Here is a 19373-nt window from a genome sequence, read left to right on the forward strand (position 1 = left end):
TAACATGTCCCCAATCTCTGACAATCTCATGTAACATGTCCCCAATCTCTGACAATCTCATGTAACACGCCTCCAATCTCTGACAATCTCATGTAACATGTCCCCAATCTCTGACAATCTCACGTAACACGTCCCCCATCTCTGACAATCTCATGTAACATGTCCCCAATCTCTGACAATCTCATGTAACACACCTCCAATCTCTGACAATCTCATGTAACATGTCCCCAATCTCTGACAATCTCATGTAACACGCCTCCAATCTCTGACAATCTCATGTAACATGTCCCCAATCTCTGACAATCTCATGTAACATGTCCCCAATCTCTGACAATCTCACGTAACATGTCCCCAATCTCTGACAATCTCATGTAACACGCCTCCAATCTCTGACAATCTCATGTAACATGTCCCCAATCTCTGACAATCTCATGTAACACGCCTCCAATCTCTGACAATCTCACGTAACATGTCCCCAATCTCTGACAATCTCATGTAACACGCCTCCAATCTCTGACAATCTCATGTAACACGCCTCCAATCTCTGACAATCTCACGTAACATGTCCCCAATCTCTGACAATCTCATGTAACATGTCCCCAATCTCTGACAATCTCACGTAACATGTCCCCAATCTCTGACAATCTCATGTAACACGCCTCCAATCTCTGACAATCTCATGTAACATGTCCCCAATCTCTGACAATCTCATGTAACATGTCCCCAATCTCTGACAATCTCATGTAACATGTCCCCAATCTCTGACAATCTCACGTAACATGTCCCCAATCTCTGACAATCTCATGTAACATGTCCCCAATCTCTGACAATCTCATGTAACATGTCCCCAATCTCTGACAATCTCATGTAACATGTCCCCAATCTCTGACAATCTCATGTAACATGTCCCCAATCTCTGACAATCTCATGTAACATGTCCCCAATCTCTGACAATCTCATGTAACATGTCCCCAATCTCTGACAATCTCATGTAACATGTCCCCAATCTCTGACAATCTCACGTAACATGTCCCCAATCTCTGACAATCTCATGTAACATGTCCCCAATCTCTGACAATCTCACGTAACATGTCCCCAATCTCTGGCAATCTCATGTAACACGCCTCCAATCTATAATACTGTGTACACACGGTTGGACTTGCCAACGGAATAACCTCTGTCGGCATTTCTGACAGAAAAATGTAGAACATGTTCTCTAAGTCCATCGGAAATGCAGACAAAAAAGTGGACTTTTTCTGTCGGAAATTCCGACCGTGTGAACGCGGCATTAGTCTTTGAAAGGCTCATGTAACAAGTCCATAGTCTCTGACAATCTCATGTAACATGTCCTCATTCTCTGACAGTCTTAGGCCGCGTACACACGGGCGGACTGTTCGCCCAACTTTGTCCGCTGAACAGTGTTTGGGCGGACAGTCCGCTCGTGTGTGGGCTTTCAGCGGACAGTTTCAGCGGACAGTTGGACGGACAAGGTTTTTCGGAATTTCCGAAAAACTGTCCGCTGAAACCTTGTTTCAGCGAACAGCCCGCCCGTGTGTAGGCTTGTTCGTCAAACAAAGTTGCGCGCATGCTCAGAAAGGATTTTCACGCCGAAAGCTATAATGCAGTGTATAGGACGTCGTATTTTTCGTCCCGTCGTACGTGCCGTTCACGTCATCGCGCACGGTTTCAGCAAACTGTTCGTCCGTCGTGTGTGGGCAAGTCCGTCCATGCTAAGTTTGAGCGGACTGTTTGCCGAAACTGTTGGACGGACAAAGTTGGGCGAACAGTCCGCGCGTGTGTACGCGGCCTTATATAGCGTGTCCTCAGTTTTTGACTTTCCCAAGTAACACGTCTTCAGTCTCTGACAGTCTCCTGTAACGTTGTGAATATTATGTGTGTGGCCCTTGGTGATGTCAGTCCAAAAGGAAATGTTGGGGGTACGACTGAACAATAGGGTGGGCCCACATCCCAAATAGTGATGGAAACTGGGAAAAGATTCCCCCTTCATGGGACTTTAATGGTCCAACTAATTAATAGCGTAATAACAGCATAGAGAAACAAAAGGCAAAAAAGGGGAAATAATATATAAAAAATGTATACATTTTATTTAACAATGAGTTAAGATACACAGTAGCAATAGTAGTGTCTGGTGAACAGGTTGGTGAACGTAGAACATAACAATGGAAGTCTTGTACTAGTAGATCCAGGACTACCGTGATGTGACCACCAAAGTGGACCCAGGTTCCCGGCACCCATGCCACCCCCCCTATGGAGAGAACTTCATTGGCCTGCTTTGGATGGTGACCCCGGCACGGTGTACACATTTCCCTGCTTCCCCCTCTCCATTGCCTGGTCTCCCCGATTCTCCCTGGGACTTTGCCGGCATTGTGAGCAATCTTTTAGCTTTTCTAGGATCCTTGGATTGACATTGCTGACTGTTTTTCGTCTATTCTGTGGCTGCTGCATGTTGTCTTCTATAAACTCTTGTCAACATAAATAATGTGTTCTATCAATGGAAGCCATTCCTAAACGCGTCAGTTGTGGTCCTTGCACATCCACTTTGGTGGTCACATCACGGTAGTCCTGGACCTACCAGTACAATACTTCCATTATTATGTTGGATGTTCACCAACCTGTTCACCAGCCAAGTACTGTTGCTACTATATATTTTAATACTCTGTTAAATAAAATTTTATACATTTTTTATATATTATTTCCCTTTTTTTGCCTTTTATTTCTCTATGTTGTTATTACTCTATTAATTAGTCTGGCCATTAAAGTCCCATGAAGGGGGAATCTTTCCCCAGTTTCCCTGGTGATTTTAGGGGCTGCACCTGATGCCCCCCATATCTGGTAAGTGGACCCCCACTGTTGAAGTCTCAGGGGTTTCTGTGGGGCACCTCTGAAGGCTGGCGCTACAATGCCTTTAAATAATGTCAGAAATCTCCGGGGTGAGACAACAGCTGATTGTGGAGGAGATCAGATTAAGGTTTATAGAAATGAGGTCCCCCTCTGAGCAAAGGCTGGAAATCGTACTGCGAAGTGCATGTGACATGTGACATCTACCGGCTCTCACTCCAGGCCTGGACATCACTAGAGGGTAGCAGGTACTTACCTATGATGGCGAACCACAGGAGGCCCCGGAGAAGAGACAGCATGGTGCGCTCAGCCTTGTCTGGTGCAGGGCACAAAACTCGTCACATCATATACCCCCCCCCCCCCCCCCGCAATGCACAGGAAACCACAGACTGTCGCCTTACAGCTCAGATATGATAAAGCAGAACTACAACAGCTCAATGCCAGGCCAGTCATGTCTGGATATCTCAGCACATTGGGGTTTCTATGCCTGAGCACCTGGGGCACCTAACCTGGGGCACCTACCCAGTACATTGAGTCAAGTGATACAGCTGTGCTAAGAAGTGTCTGACCGCTGCACTCTATAAGCTGTGCTGTGCTAAGAAGTGTCTGACCTCTGCACTCTATAAACTGTGCTGTACTAGGAAGTGTCTGACCTCTGCACTCTATAAGCTGTGCTGTACTAAGAAGTGTCTGACCTCTGCACTCTATAAACTGTGCTGTACTAGGAAGTGTCTGACCTCTGCACTCTATAAGTTGTGCTGTGCTAAGAAGTGTCTGACCTCTGCACTCTATAAGCTGTGCTAAGAAGTGTCTGACCTCTGCACTCTATAAGCTGTGCTGTACTGAGAAGTGTCTGACCTCTGCACTCTATAAGCTGTGCTGTACTGAGAAGTGTCTGACCTCTGCACTCTATAAGCTGTGCTAAGAAGTGTCTGACCTCTGCACTCTATAAGCTGTGCTGTACTGAGAAGTGTCTGACCTCTGCACTCTATAAGCTGTGCTGTACTGTACTAAGAAGTGTCTGACCTCTGCACTCTATAAGCGGTGCTGCTCTAAGATGTGTCTGACCTCTGCACTCATTAGGTTGTGCTATACTAGGAAGTGCCTGACCACTGCACTCTATTATTATTATTATTATTCAGGATTTATATAGCGCCAACAGTTTGCGCAGCGCTTTACAATATGAGGGCAGACAGTACACTTACAATACAAATCAATACAGGAGGGATCAGAGGGCCCTGCTCGTTAGAGCTTACAATAAAATGTTCTTTACAAAGAAGTTTCTGACTGCTTCATACTATAAGCTGTGCTGTACTAAGAAGTGTCTGACCTCTGTACTCTATAAGCTGTGCTGTACTGAGAAGTGTCTGACCTCTGTACTCTATAAGCTGTGCTGTACTGAGAAGTGTCTGACCTCTGTACTCTATAAGCTGTGCTGTACTGAGAAGTGTCTGACCTCTGCACTCTATAAGCTGTGCTGTACTGTACTAAGAAGTGTCTGACCTCTGCACTCTATAAGCTGTGCTGTACTGTACTAAGAAGTGTCTGACCTCTGCACTCTATAAGCGGTGCTGCTCTAAGATGTGTCTGACCTCTGCACTCATTAGGTTGTGCTATACTAGGAAGTGCCTGACCACTGCACTCTATAAAATGTTCTTTACAAAGAAGTTTCTGACTGCTTCATACTATAAGCTGTGCTGTACTAAGAAGTGTCTGACCTCTGTACTCTATAAGCTGTGCTGTACTGAGAAGTGTCTGACCCCTGCACTCTATATGCTGGATCCACTGGGCAGGTGATATGGTGAATGGAGGACAATTCTGCATGAAAAGTAAAAGTAAATGTTCAGCACTTGCTTGCCGGGTGATAAAAGGGTGGGAGGACTCAGAAGGTACATCGAATTCCTAAGGAAGGGCATAGAGCAGTCTTTCTCAACCTTTTCAACACAGAGGAACCCTTTAAATAGTCCTTCGGTCTCGGGGAATCCCCTGCTAAAAATTAGAAATCTACATCTCATGATACATTAGTGTGATGGTCAGTGGGAAGAATGGTCCTTACACTTGTAGTCATTGGGAAGAATGGTCCTTACACTTGTGGTCATTGGGAAGAACGGTCCTTACACTTGTGGTCATTGGGAAGAATGGTCCTTACACTTGTGGTCATTGGGAAGAATGGTCCTTACACTTGTGGTCATTGGGAAGAACGGTCCTTACACTTGTGGTCATTGGGAAGAATGGTCCTTACACTTGTGGTCAGTGGGAAGAATGGTCCTCACACTTGTGGTCATTGGGAAGAATGGTCCTTACACTTGTGGTCATTGGGAAGAATGGTCCTCACACTTGTGGTCAGTGGGAAGAATGGTCCTCACACTTGTGGTCGTTGGGAAGAATGGTCCTCACACTTGTGGTCATTGGGAAGAATGGTCCTCACACTTGTGGTCAGTGGGAAGAATGGTCCTCACACTTGTGGTCATTGGGAAGAATGGTCCTCACACTTGTGGTCATTGGCAAGAATTCCCCTCTTACAGAGAGCTAAAAAGATCAGTGGTGTGAGTGGGAACTTATCTGAGAGGCAGAAATTGCCCAATGCTGAAGGAACCCCTACAACCTCTGGAGGGACCCTGGTTGAGAATAACTGGCATAGAGGATTAAATGGGTTGCAGGAAAGAAAAAAATTGTCAATTTCCCAATCAACAAAGAGTTTGGGCCTATCCCGGGAACATCTGGCTGCCAGGCTGTCCGAGGGCCTATCCAGAAGCAAGAGAGCAGCTCAGGGTTGGGATTGCAGTCCATCCAAAAGTGCCGGTTCTGCCGGTCGGAGGTAGAGGGGAAGCTGTTGCCACTAAGGGACCAACCACCTTGTTACCAGGGACCACAGTGAGGAGCTGAAGCAAGTACCGGAGCAGAATTCTCACCAACCAGGGACGGTGAAGAACCAGGAGACTTCAACAAGTCAAGCCAGGGACCCAACCAGCGAAGGTGACGCTTGCAGAGCAGCCTTGTGTGTCAAGCCAGGGACAGAGCAGGCCAGTGGGGTGACGCTTGAGGAGCATCTGCAAGTGCCAAGCTAGGGACCCAGCAGGGACACGGGGGATTACACTTGAGGAGTATCTGTGAGTGCCAAGCTAGGGACCCAGCAGGGACACGGGGATTACACTTGAGGAGTATCTGTGAGTGCCAAGCTAGGGACCCAGCAGGGACACGGGGATTACACTTGAGGAGTATCTGTGAGTGCCAAGCTAGGGATCCAGCAGGCACGCGGGGGTGACACTTGAGGAGTATCTGTGAGTGCCACGCTAGGGACCCAGCAGGCACGCGGGGTGACACTTGAGGAGTATTTGTGAGGGCCAAGCTAGGGACCCAGCAGGGATGCGGGGTGACACTTGAGGAGTATCTGTGAGTGCCAAGCTAGGGACCCAGCAGGCACGTGGGGGTGACACTTGAGGAGTATCTGTGAGTGCCACGCTAGGGATCCAGCAGGCATGCGGGGTGACACTTGAGGAGTATCTGTGAGTGCCACGCTAGGGATCCAGCAGGCACGCGGGGTGACACTTGAGGAGTATCTGTGAGTGCCACGCTAGGGATCCAGCAGGCACGCGGGGGTGACACTTGAGGAGTATCTGTGAGTGCCACGCTAGGGACCCAGCAGGCACGCGGGGTGACACTTGAGGAGTATCTGAGTGCCACGCTAGGGACCCAGCAGGCATGCAGGGTGACACTTGAGGAGTATTTGTGAGGGCCAAGCTAGGGACCCAGCAGGCATGCGGGGGTGACACTTGAGGAGTATCTGTGAGTGCCAAGCTAGGGATCCAGCAGGGATGTGGGATGACACTTGAGGAGTATCTGTGAGTGCCAAGCTAGGGACCCAGCAGGCATGCGGGGGTGACACTTGAGGAGTATCTGTGAGTGCCAAGCTAGGGATCCAGCAGGGATGTGGGATGACACTTGAGGAGTATCTGTGAGTGCCAAGCCAGGGACCCAGCAGGCACGTGGGATGACACTTGAGGAGTATCTGTGAGTGCCAAGCTAGGGATCCAGCAGGCATGCAGGGGTGACACTTGAGGAGTATTTGTGAGTGCCACGCTAGGGGCCCAGCAGGCACGTGGGGGTGACACTTGAGGAGTATCTGTGAGTGCCAAGCCAGGGACCCAGCAGGGATGTGGGATGACACTTGAGGAGTATCTGTGAGTACCACTCTAGGGACCCAGCAGGGATGTGGGATGACACTTGAGGAGTATCTGTGAGTACCACTCTAGGGACCCAGCAGGCACGCAGGGGTGACACTTGAGGAGTATCTGTGAGTGCCACGCTAGGGACCCAGCAGGGACATGGGGGTGACACTTGAGGAAGATACTGAGTGAGAAGGATGGAAGAGCTCAGCAGATCCGGTGGCACTGGATCAGCAAGTCTAGAGAGAGACTGGGAGCTCAGTGCAGCGAAGATCTACAAGATGTGATTGTAGAGGAAGTACAGACGTTTGTTACAGCTTGTAGCTTGTATTAGAAACTGTTACAAGACTGTTGCCGTAGGACACGGCAATCCTACACATGCAGACGTGGTGTCCTGCTGGGGGCATTTGCCTGCGTGGCTGTCACCCTATAGAAGTCTCGGAGTCTGCAAATTACCCCTGACACCACTAAAGGGTGTCCTGGCCCTAAACCCTCTCTCCCACAGTTCTGTTCAAGAGAGAATAAATCTCTTTGCATTCAAGAAGTGTCTGGCGCCCATCAATCCCCCTTGCTCTACACCCACCATGCCTTGCAACGCACTCTACATGGAAGGATGACAGCGGTCCCTAACTCTGGAGGTTCTCATTAGACCAAAGGGGACCCGGGACCTTCCTACACATGCTAGAAATCTGAATTGCTGGTTGCACCCAAGTTGAGCAATAGATTGACTTGGGTACGACCAGCCTGCCCATACATGGATCGAACCTTGGCTGGTTCAGCAGAGAGATTCAAACCATCTATGACCAGCTTAAGGTTTTCTACTGTGACAAAGAATTGTTGATGGTGAAAATTCTGGGGAAGTGCTGAGTGTCTAGACCAGGGTTTCTCAACCGGGGTTCCTCCAGAGGTTGCTGGCGGTTCCTTGAGCAATTAGCGATTTCTGCCTCTCAGATAAGTTGCCACTGACACCATCTTTAGTTATCTGTAGGGGGAATTCTTCCCACTGACCATCACACCAACCCGCTGATCGGCGAGAAAACGCACAGGACGGAGCTCTGCCTATCAGTGGTGGCTTGTGGGGGGAGGGGGGCATCAAACAAACCCCCTGCTCTCTCGCCAGCCCCTCAATTACCCCATCCAGGTCATGGGCGGCTTCAGCGGCTTCTCTTCCCGGCCAATCCGGTCACCTCTCCTCAAGGCCAATCCGTTCTTAGGACCCTCTTCCTGTCCTGATTGGCCGGGGGGAGAATCAGGAAGACAACAGCAAATGTTGATTCGCTAATGTCACAAGTGGGTGGGTTAGGGGTGCTCTTCCTGTCCTGATTGGCCGGGGGGAGAATCAAGAAGACAACAGCAAATGTTGATTCGCTAATGTCACAAGTGGGTGGGTTAGGGGTGCCCCGAGCCCAACCTTTTTGAAGCCAATTAGAGCCTCAGGTTCTAATCATGGCCAGCCCATAGAGACTCGGGGGGGGGGGGGGGGTGTTGCCCTTGCGGCCCTAAGGACCGGCCACCGCTGCTGCCTATGTAAACAATGCAGAGCTCTGTCCTGTTAACGGGGCAGGGATGGATTGCGTTTCCCTGCAAAGCGCTTCCCTTAGTAAAATCGCCTCACACAGCACACACAAACACTGGCTAGGCACACGTTTAACCCTTTCATCGCCCCTGATGTTTAACCCCCCTTCCCAGCCAGTGTCATTAGTACAGTGACAGTGCATATTATTATCACTGATCTCTGTATTAGTGTCACTGGTTCCCACAAAGTGTCAGTCGGTGACGTGTCAGATTGTCCACCGCAGTGTTGCAGTTGCCGATTACTGCCATTACTAGTATAAATAAATAAAAATTTGGTTAAAAACACGCACAGTATTTTTTTTAAGTTGAATTTTTGAATATCTTTAGTCTAAAAAAAAAAAAACTGATTGTGTAACTTTGTATCTCTCCCGGATCGGCATTTCTTGTTCCATTGCTTTATTATTGGCCCGGTTGGGATTGCTGCTTCATACAAGTTCTCACTTTGTGATTTTTTGGAGGATATTTGTATTTGTGATGTCCGGGTATATTGACGACGTCTTTCCTCCATGTCTCTCCATAGTATTCTGCAATACTTCTGTAGGACCTCAGACTGTCCCCCACTGGATTTTGTAGGCCAAGAGATCATTCAAATATTTACATTAACCCTTTCCGCTCAGGAAGATTTACCCCCCTAGTTCCTGACCAGGCCACTTTTTTGCGATATGGCACGGCGTTACTTTGACAATCGCGCGGTCGTGCAACGCTGTACCCAAATAAAATCGATGTCCTTTTATTATCCCACAAATATTTATTTTGGTGGTATTTGATCACTGTACTAATAACACTGGCTGGGAAGAGGTGATCAAAGTGTTAAATGTGTTCCTGTGTGGGGGAGGCGCTTGTACTGTGGGAAGGCAGAGGTCCGTGTTCCGTTTATCGGAAATACAGGAACACTTCCTTTGTCACAGAATGACGATCTGCCTTGTTTATATAAACATACCGCCGCTTTGCCTCTTGGGAACATTCGGTGGGTCCCGGTGGACATTGGGTCTGGCAGACCCGCTGATTGGCTCCTGCTGTGTCAAATCACATCGGGCGCTGGTCACCAGAGGCACGTGTGCACGCCACAAACCCAGAAGAGGCAATTACATAGAGGTACGTGATTTCACCTGTAGGAGCCCCCTCTCCCCCGCGGGAATATGTGCATGGGCGGGCGGTATGTGTGCATGGGGCAGGTGTTATATATGCATGGGGCAGGCAGTATATGGGCATGGGGCGGGCGGTATATATGCACGGGCAGGCAATATATGGGCATGGGGCAGGCAGTATGTGTGCATGGGGCGGGCAGTATATATGCATGGGGCAGGCGGCATATATGCATGGGGCAGGCAGTATATGGGCATGGGGCGGGCAGTATATATGCACAGGGCGTTATGTGTGCATGGGGCGGGCACTATATGTGCCCGGGGTGGGTGGAAATATGCACGGGGCAGGATATGTGCATGGGGCGGGCTGTGCACGGGGCGGGCCGTATATGTGCATGGGGCAGGTGCTATATGTACATGGGGCGGGCACTATATGTTTATGGGGCGGGCGGTATATGTACATGGGGCGGGCACTATATGTTTATGGGGCGGGCGGTATATGTACATGGGGCGGGCACTATATGTTTATGGGGCGGGCGGTATATGTACATGGGGCGGGCACTATATGTTTATGGGGCGGGCGGTATATGTACATGGGGCAGGCGCTAAGCACTTCCAATGAATTGTGTTTAGTGTTGGTAACTTTATATCTCTCCCGGGTGATCGTTTTATTATGGGTCGGGTTGGGATCGCTGCATTTCACACACATATTAGTATGATGGCCGGTCCCCGGCTCCGCCCCTAGTATGCAGACCGCGCTCCTGCTGCCTGTCCTTGCTGTGAACAGACCTTCCACCAAGTGGTTGCTGGGGGGTCCCATGAATTGTAGTAACCCCTTTGCTCTCCAGGAACGCATTGCACAATATAAGGGCAGGAAATCGGCGGCATGTACAGGATGATGGAGGGGCTCTATGTATGATGGAGGGGCTCTATGTATGGGGGAGGGGGGACCAGACTGAGAAGATGCCCCCTGCAGGGTGGATGTGAAACCTTCCAAGAGCACAGCGGGCACTTACCCAGGACAGCGAGCCACAGAAGTCCCCTGAGAAGAGGCGGCATGGTGCAATGACACTCAGCGCTGTCTGATACGGAACGCAGTACTTGTTACACCACACGCCCCCCTCCCCCCCCAGTGTACAGGAAACCGCAGACTGTCTCCTCACTCACAGCACACAGATCAAGAAGCAGAACTAGGCAGCTCAGTGTCAGGATATCTCAGCACATTGGGGTGTCCTTCCCCCTACATCAGGACTGGAGACACCCTAAGAGGCGTCTGACTGCTGACCACTGTGCCGTACATTACATACCCCTGACCACTGTGCCGTACATTACATACCCCTGACCACTGTGCCGTACATTACATACCCCTGACCACTGTGCCGTACATTACATACCTCTGACCACTGTGCCGTACATTACATACCCCTGACCACTGTGCCGTACATTACATACCTCTGACCACTGTGCCGTACATTACATACCCCTGACCACTGTGCCGTACATTACATACCGCTGACCACTGTGCCATACATTACATACCGCTGACCACTGTGCCATACATTACATACCCCTGACCACTGTGCCGTACATTACATACCGATGACCACTGTGCCGTACATTACATACCGATGACCACTGTGCCGTACATTACATACCGCTGACCACTGTGCCGTACATTACATACCGCTGACCACTGTGCCGTACATTACATACCGCTGACCACTGTGCCGTACATTACATACCGCTGACCACTGTGCCGTACATTACATACCGCTGACCACTGTGCCGTACATTACATACTGCTGACCACTGTGCCGTACATTACATACCGCTGACCACTGTGCCGTACATTACATACTGCTGACTGCTGTGCTCTATAAGCTGTGCTGTACATTACATACTCCTGAGTTCTGTGCTCTGTATATTATATACTCCTGGCGGCTGTCTGTTAGCTGTGTACCCAGTCCACACCAGTATAGATCCTAAAACATCACCCAGTCCATACCAGTACAGATCCCAACACATCACCCAGTCCGTACCAGTGCAGGTCCCAACACATCACCCAGTCCGTACCAGTACAGATCCCAACACATCCCCCGGTCCATACCAGTGCAGGTCTCAACACATCACCCGGTCCATACCAGTACAGACACCAACACATCACCCGGTCCGTACCATTATAGATATCCAATATGATATTTTTCCCCATTCAAGTCGGATGTGTTTACATTGTAGTACATGGCGTTACATTGTAACATTGTATATACTGCACATCATCACTTGTGTAGGAATCGCTTGTTTTCCCTTTTGTTACATCTGTGTTGCTGATCTCCTGCAGCCTTTTTGCAGCCATTTCCCATCTATAGGATCTCCAGCGATGGCATTTCTCAGGGCCGGTCTCCTAATGGTGACCACATTGGGCCACGTCTGTGTAGTGGGAAGGCGTAGTCTCTATCAGACGGCTGTATGACGAGGTGACCACACAGGAGGACAAAATCGGGAGGGGGAGCGTTGTCACCCCAGAACAGGAAGTGCCCGGAGAAGGTTTTATTTCTAGTAAATGACGGTTGTTTATGATACACAACACACAGAGCGATGTCACCAGCACAACACCCCCCCCCCCCCCCATTATGACAATGACCAGGACTGGGGGAGCGAGGATGGAGATCGCCTGGAATTCGATCACTCCGGGATCTCACCGGACAGCTGGGACCTGATTGGTCGCTGTGGGGGCAGCACAGACGGAGCTCCTGCCGCAGCCACCGCCGACTGCGTCACACGGACAGGAAAGCAGAAGTGGTGAGACAGATTGTGACACCCCAAAAACCTCATAGAAACCCCCCTCCCCCCCCCAGGACACACCCCACCCCCTCCATCCTACACTGGGGTTAACCCCTCCATGGCCAGATGGAACATTTCCCCCTCCGATAAGGAGAGATCGCCATCAATCACTACATGGACAACCGACACAGATTACATTCGCGGCATCACACAGCCCACCGATCTCACTTCTTCTTTTCAGCCCTCAGTCATGTTTCAATCTTTGTAAATCTGCTGATTTCACTAAAATAACCCCTGGTGATCCCACCATGAAGTTCTGCGATAAGGCACTTCCTGTTACGGGGTGACAACGCTCTGTCCCCGTCTCCCACCTGTGCTCCTGTGTTGTCACCTTGTCACATGCACCCCCTGGTGGTGATACAAGAGGCCGTACTGATACACATTGCACAGGCAGAATCTACTGCAATGATGTGCTTGTATGCACACAGGAAGTGGCTAAAAGAGGCGGGAGGAGATCAGCAGCACTGAGGAGGGGGACAGGATGAAAAAAATGAAACCAAGATTTTATAAAAAAAACATGACAATTGGAGCAGAGCAACCGAAACGTCATCTACTGTGATGTTCAAATTATGTAATAGGTTGACTGTATATCTCTGGCTGGGTAGAGACCCCCCCATCTCTGGCTGTACAAAGAGACCGCCCCATCTATGGATGGACAAAGAAACCCCCTCATCTCTGGGTGGACATGGGGGCCCCCCTCCTTTATCTCCAGTGAGTACCCCATCTCTGATTGGACAAAGACCCCCCATCTTTGGGTGGACATGGGGGGCCCCCCTCTATCTCTGGTTGGACAAAGAGACCCCCCATCACTGGGTGGACATGGGGGCTCCCCTCCTTAATCACCAGTGAGTACCCCCCCATCTCTGGTTGAACAAAGAGACCCCCTCCATCTCTGGATGGACAAAGAGACCCCCTCCATCTCTGGGTGGACATGGGGGCCCCCCCTCTATCTCTGGTGAGTACCCCCCCATCTCTGGGTGGACATGGGGGCACCCCCCATCTCTGGATGGACACAAATACTCCCCCAAATCTCTGGCTGGACAAGGGGACTCCATTCCATCTTTAGCTGGACACAGGGACCCCACATCTCTTGCTGGACTTGGGGATCCCCCATATTTGGTTGGACATGGGGACTCTCTTCAATATCTCTGGCAAGTACCCCCCATCTTTAGCTGGACACGGGGACCCCCTCCTTTAGCTCTGGCGAGTACCCACCATCTCTGGCTGGACAAAGAGACCCCCCACATCTCTGGACACAGGGACCCCTCCTTTTTCTCTGGCTGGACACAAATACCGTACCCCCTCCCCCCATCTCTGGCTAGACAAGGGGACTTCACCCCATCTTTAGCTGGACACAGGAACCCCACATCTCTGGCTGGACATGGAGACCCCCCCATCTCTGGTTGGACACGGGGACTCCCTCCATTATCTCAGGCAAGTACCCTCTATCTCTGGCTGGACAAGGGAACTTCACCCCATATTCAGCTGCACGCAGGGACCCCCCTTATCTCTGGTAAGTACCCTCTATCTCTGGCTGGACAAGGGAACTTTACCCCATCTTTAGCTGGACACAGGGACCCCCCTCCTTTACCCCTGGTGAGTAACCCCTCATCTCTGGCTGGACACCGGGACTCCCCTCCATCTTTAGCTGGGCACAAAAATGCCCCCCCATCTATGGATGGTCACAAGGACCCCCCCCCATCTATTGTTGGACACAAGGACTCCCAATGTGCCTGGCTGGACACAGGAACCCCACCCCACTGCTCCTGGCTGGACATGGGCACCTCTCCTTCTCTGGTTGGACACAGGGGCTTCCAATTTCTCTGGCTGCATTCAGGGACCTCCCCCCCCCCAATCTCTGGCTGGGCACAGGGACTCCCAGTTTTTATGGCTAGACATGGGACCCCCCCCCCCCCCAATCTATGGCTGGATACAGGAAATTCCAATGTCCCTGGGTGGACATAGGGGCTCACCCATCCATGGCTGGATACATTGACTCTTGAACCCCCTGGTGGGTCAGAGAGACCTTCATCTCTGTCTGGACACGGGCACCCCTTCAACTCATGTTGGAGACAGGGACTCTGAATTTCTATGGCTGAACACGGGTGCCTCCCCATCAATGGCTGGACACAGGGACCCCCCTCACCCATCTCTGGCAGGACAAATGGACCACTGGACCCTCTGGCCGGTCCCCCCCATCTATGGCTGAACATGGGGTGCCCCCCCATCTAAGCCAATGGACAACTTATCCCTATGTCTGGTCCCCCCCCCCCCCCCCCATCTATGGCTGGACACAGGGATCCTCCAATCGCTTTCTAAACATGGCCTACTACAATTCCGCAATGTCCTCTTCCCAACTTCCAGGAAGGTTTGTAGAAGGTGAGAGCACAGAGAGGGGTCACCCCATTCATAATGACACAGGAAGTGGAAGAGCCGCAGGCTCGGAATGGTGGTGTCACCCTCTGGCTCCATTGTGCCTGGTAGATGAATCACAAAAGTTTCTGAACAAAAACTACAAACATTCTGAAAGGTAAAGCAACCCACCCCGTTTTATTCCAGCTGTAAATTTTTCTTGTTTTTGGCTTTTGCTGCCCTCCCGTCTACAGAGTCGTATTTTCACGATATCTTCTGCCCGGGAAAACTGGACGCACCCAGAAGGTTCAGTAATGCAATTCCTTTGAAGAGAAGGACTGAGATCACCCCAATCAGAAGCTGGAACACAGCAGACCCGGCCTCCAGCATCTCCATCGAGATGAAGATTTCTTGACGTATTCCGCTGGCCCACATTCCAGCCTTTGATTTCCGGACACAATATGGAGACGCCTGTTGGGAAAATACAGATCTTCTTACAAATCCTTCAGAGAAAAGACGCAGATTCACAAGAGACGTGACCCCCCCTTCACCTTTCCAACATCTTTGAATAGCATTTAAGTCGGAGAACAAAGTCGATTTCTTCTCTTTGTTGAGGGTTTTTTTTTTTTTTAGCGAATGATCTCGCGGTTGGTGGTTCCGGATTATAACAAATACTAGAATAGCGTGTTTGGGAAGGTGAGAATGACCCTTGACATGGGCACTTAAATCTATTTTTAGTGAACGGACCCCCCCCCCCCCCCCCCCCTTGGATCTAATGCGGTATTACGCTTTACAGTTCTAGCTGTGCGGTGATGACATCATTGCGTGTCCGCAGTCAGGAACATGGAGGGGAGAAACAAAGTTCCAGCACCGAATGCATGGAATGGCAATGGGTGCTGGAGGGTCTACTGGTGGTGGTGGGGGTTATTGTCACTGGTAAGTGATACAATGTTACTAAGGTAGAGTTATATTGCTGGGATCTGCTGCTACTTGTTGCTAGAGGGTCCATCGATGATGACTCTTTTGTTGAGGGTGGAGGCCTTCTTTTGCTAAAAGGATCTATTGTTGCTGGGGGGGTGGGGGGTGTCTACTGTTTCTGGCTGCCGGAGGATCTATTGGTGCTTACTGCTGGGAGAGCTTTTGGTGCTGGTGGAGGCCTATTGTTACTGAGGGGGATACAGTGCCTTGAAAAAAAGTATTCACACCCCACATTTTGTCATGTGACAAGCAAAACCATAAATGTATTTTATTGGGATTTTATGTGATGGACCAACACAAAGTGTCACATAATTGTGAAGTGGAAGGAAAATTATAAATGATACAAATAAATATGTGAAAAGTGTGGGGGAGGGGCATTTGTATGGCGCCCCCCGGAGTCAATACTTTGTAGAACCCCCTTTCTCTACAAGTCTTTTTGGGGGTGTCTCTACCAGCTTTGCCCATCTAGAGAGGACATTTCTGCCCATTCTTCTTCTTTGTAAAATATCTCAAGCTCTGTCAGATTGGATGGAGAGCGTCTGTGATCAGCAATTTTCAAGTCTTGCCCACAGATTCTCGATGGGATTTAGGTCTGGGCTGTGACTGGGCCATTCTAACACATGAATATGCTTTGATGTAAACCATTCCATTGTAGCTCTGGCTGGATGTTTCGGGTCGTTGTCCTGCTGGAAGGTGAACCTCCGCCCCGGTCTCAAGTCTTCTGCCGACTCTAATGCCGCGTACACACACGACCGGACTTTTCAACATCCAAAGTCGGACGGAATGATTCCGGCAGACCATTCGATCGTGTGTGGGCTGCAACGGACTTTTGATTCGCAAAAGTCTGACAGACTTTGGAAATGGAACATGTTTCAAATTTTTCTGCCAGAACTCGGCCAGACCCAGTTCCTACCGAGAAATTTGCTTGTGTGTATGCTAGTCCAACGGACTAAAACCGACGCTAGGGCAGCTATTGGCTACTGGCTATGAACTTCCTTATTCGAGTCCAGTCGTACGTCATCACGTTCGAATCCGTTTGGTGTGATTGTGTGTGGCCAAGTCCGCTCATTCGGAAAGTCCGTCAGAACTCCTTCGAAAGTCTGTCGGACATAAGTCTGGTCGTGTGTACGCGGCATAACAGGTTTTCTTCTAAGATTGTCCTGTATTTGTCTCCATCCATCTTCCCATCAACTCTGACCAGCTTCCCTGTCCCTGCTGAAGAAAACCATCCCCACCACATGATGCTGCCACCACCATGTGTCACGGTGGGGATGGTGTGTTCGGGGGATGGGCGGTGTTAGTTTTCCGCACACATAGCGTTTTACTTTTAGGCCATAAAGTAGAATTTTGGTCTCCTCTGAGCAGATCACCTTCTTCCACATGTTTGCTGCCCCCTCCCCCACATGGCTTCTCACAAACTACAAACAGGACTTCTTATGACTTTCTTTCTCCAATGTCTTTCTTCTTGTCACTCTTCCATAAAGGGCAGATTTGTGGAGAGACGACTAATAGTTGTCCTGTGGACAGATTCTCCCCCCTGAGCTGTGGATCTCTGCAGCTCCTCCAGAGTCACCATGGACCTCTTGGCTCTTCTCTGATGAATGCTCTCCTTGCCCGGCCCGGTCAGTTTAGGTGGACGGCCATGTCTTGGTAGGTTTGCAGTTGTGCCTAAAGGCCCGTACACACGGTCGGACTTTTTGACAACAAACATGCAAATTAGCTGTTTTGGAGCAACATCCGACCGTGTGTACGCTCCATCGGACAAACTTTTTCTGTTTTATCGGACTTTTGTTGGCTGTGAGAACGGACAAACTTTCTGGCAACAAAAGTCCGATGGAGCAAAGTCCGACCGTGTGTACGCAAAAGCATTGGACTTTTGTACAAGGTACAAACACGCATGCTCAGAACCAATGCAAAAGATCAGACTACAATACAGAAGTTGACCAAAGGTGGCGCTGGAGTCATTGAACGTCGTCTTTTGAAGTGGCGTCAGTACGTTGTGACGTCACTACGTGCGTGTTTTTTTGTCAAAAAGTCCGACCGTGTGTATGCAATACAAACTTGTGGACCACGCCCTTTGTACAAAAGTCCACGGAAAAGTTTGTACAAAGTCCGACCATGTGTATGAGGCTTTACTCTTTCCATTTTCCGATGATGGATTGAACAGAGCTCCATGAAATGTTCAAAGCTTGGGAGTTTTTTATATAACCCAACCCTGCTTTATACTTCTCCACAACTTTATCCCTGACCTGTCTGGTGTGTTCCTTGGCCTTCATGATGCTGTTTGTTCACTAAGGTTCTCTAACAAACCTCTGAGGGCTTCACAGAACAGCTGTATTTATACTGAGATTAAATGACACACAGGTGGACTCTATTTACTAATTAGGTGACTTCTGAAGGCAATTGGTTCCCCCTAGATTTTAGTTAGGGGTATCAGAGTAAAAGGGGGCTGAATACAAATGCCCCTCCCCCCACACTTTTCTGTACTCTCTAAAAAGGGGTGGCACTGGGAAGTGGGTTGAGATAAAGTATGCTGAATGAAGGTGGGTAGGGGCAGAGACAAGTGGGGAGTAAATAAAACACAAAAGTCGCAGTCCTGTCATTATTACGAACACTCAGTGCCACCAGCAGACCCACGCACCTTTCAAGGTATATCCCTACAGGCCTTAGATCTTCTCTTATGCTGCTAATGCCCCAGGGTGCCACACACAGGTAGTCCAGGGGGGTGAAAGCCTATTAGCTAACAGGGATACAGAATTGGAGTGTGACTTTTATTAAATATTAATTTGAGTTATACTGAACCTATTGGACATTGGCCAACGAGGGGAAAAAAAAACCCCACTGTAGACCAGCCCAAGATAACTCCTCCCACTACCAGCCTGCTGGAAGCAGGCTCAAATACAGAAGGGCGCGTCCCTCAAAAGACTTCAAGAAAAGGATTTTATGGCGAGTATACAAATCCCTCTCTCTTTCTAGTCCCCTAAGGCAGCGGTCACCAACCCGGGATCCATAGACTTCCGCTGGGCCACGGGAAAGGTTTGGTAGAGCCCAGGAGTTGTGCTGCCAATCAACATTGTGGTGGATGGTAGAACACCCAATAAGGTTTCCCAGTGTTGTTCTCAATACGCGCTTACAGTCAATACTCGCATTGTTGCCTCCGCTGTAGTTCCAGCTCCTGTGAACTCTGAGGAAAGCACCGGGAGTAGTGCGGAGAGCGGGAGGTAAAGGAGGAGGAGGACTTCCACGTGGCAGCGCTGGGAGCACATGGCTGGAGAAGGAGGGGAGATCCAACGAGGAGTCCACGTAAGGCACATGGCTGGAGAAGGAGGGGAGATCCAACGAGGAGTCCACGTAAGGCAGCAGTGTGATGCAGAGTGCGGGAGGGAGGGCAGACACCCGGAGCATTGTGTTCATAAGGCAAGTAAAATTTATAAAAGTGGTCCACAGGATTAAAAATTGTGAGTTTAGTGGTCCATGAGGTCCGTAAGGTTGGCAACCACTGAACTAAGACACAAAG

At 49.9% G+C, this 19373-nt stretch overlaps 1 protein-coding gene across 1 annotated transcript in view; it reads right to left on the minus strand.

The window, feature by feature from the left end:
- Window positions 1-3215, minus strand: part of LOC143981551 (immunoglobulin superfamily member 3-like) — a 151699-nt gene extending 148484 nt beyond the window's left edge. The window contains 1 exon segment of the mRNA XM_077479494.1: window positions 3116-3215. Within this exon segment, the coding sequence (XP_077335620.1) occupies window positions 3116-3158 (43 nt within the window). The 5' untranslated portion in view covers window positions 3159-3215.
- Between the last annotated feature and the right edge of the window lie 16158 nt (window positions 3216-19373).

The sequence above is a fragment of the Lithobates pipiens genome, unplaced genomic scaffold, assembly GCF_037356315.1.
Source record: "Lithobates pipiens isolate NorthernLeopardFrog02 unplaced genomic scaffold, aLitPip1_a1.2 Scaffold_16, whole genome shotgun sequence".
Classification (NCBI taxonomy): domain Eukaryota; kingdom Metazoa; phylum Chordata; class Amphibia; order Anura; family Ranidae; genus Lithobates; species Lithobates pipiens.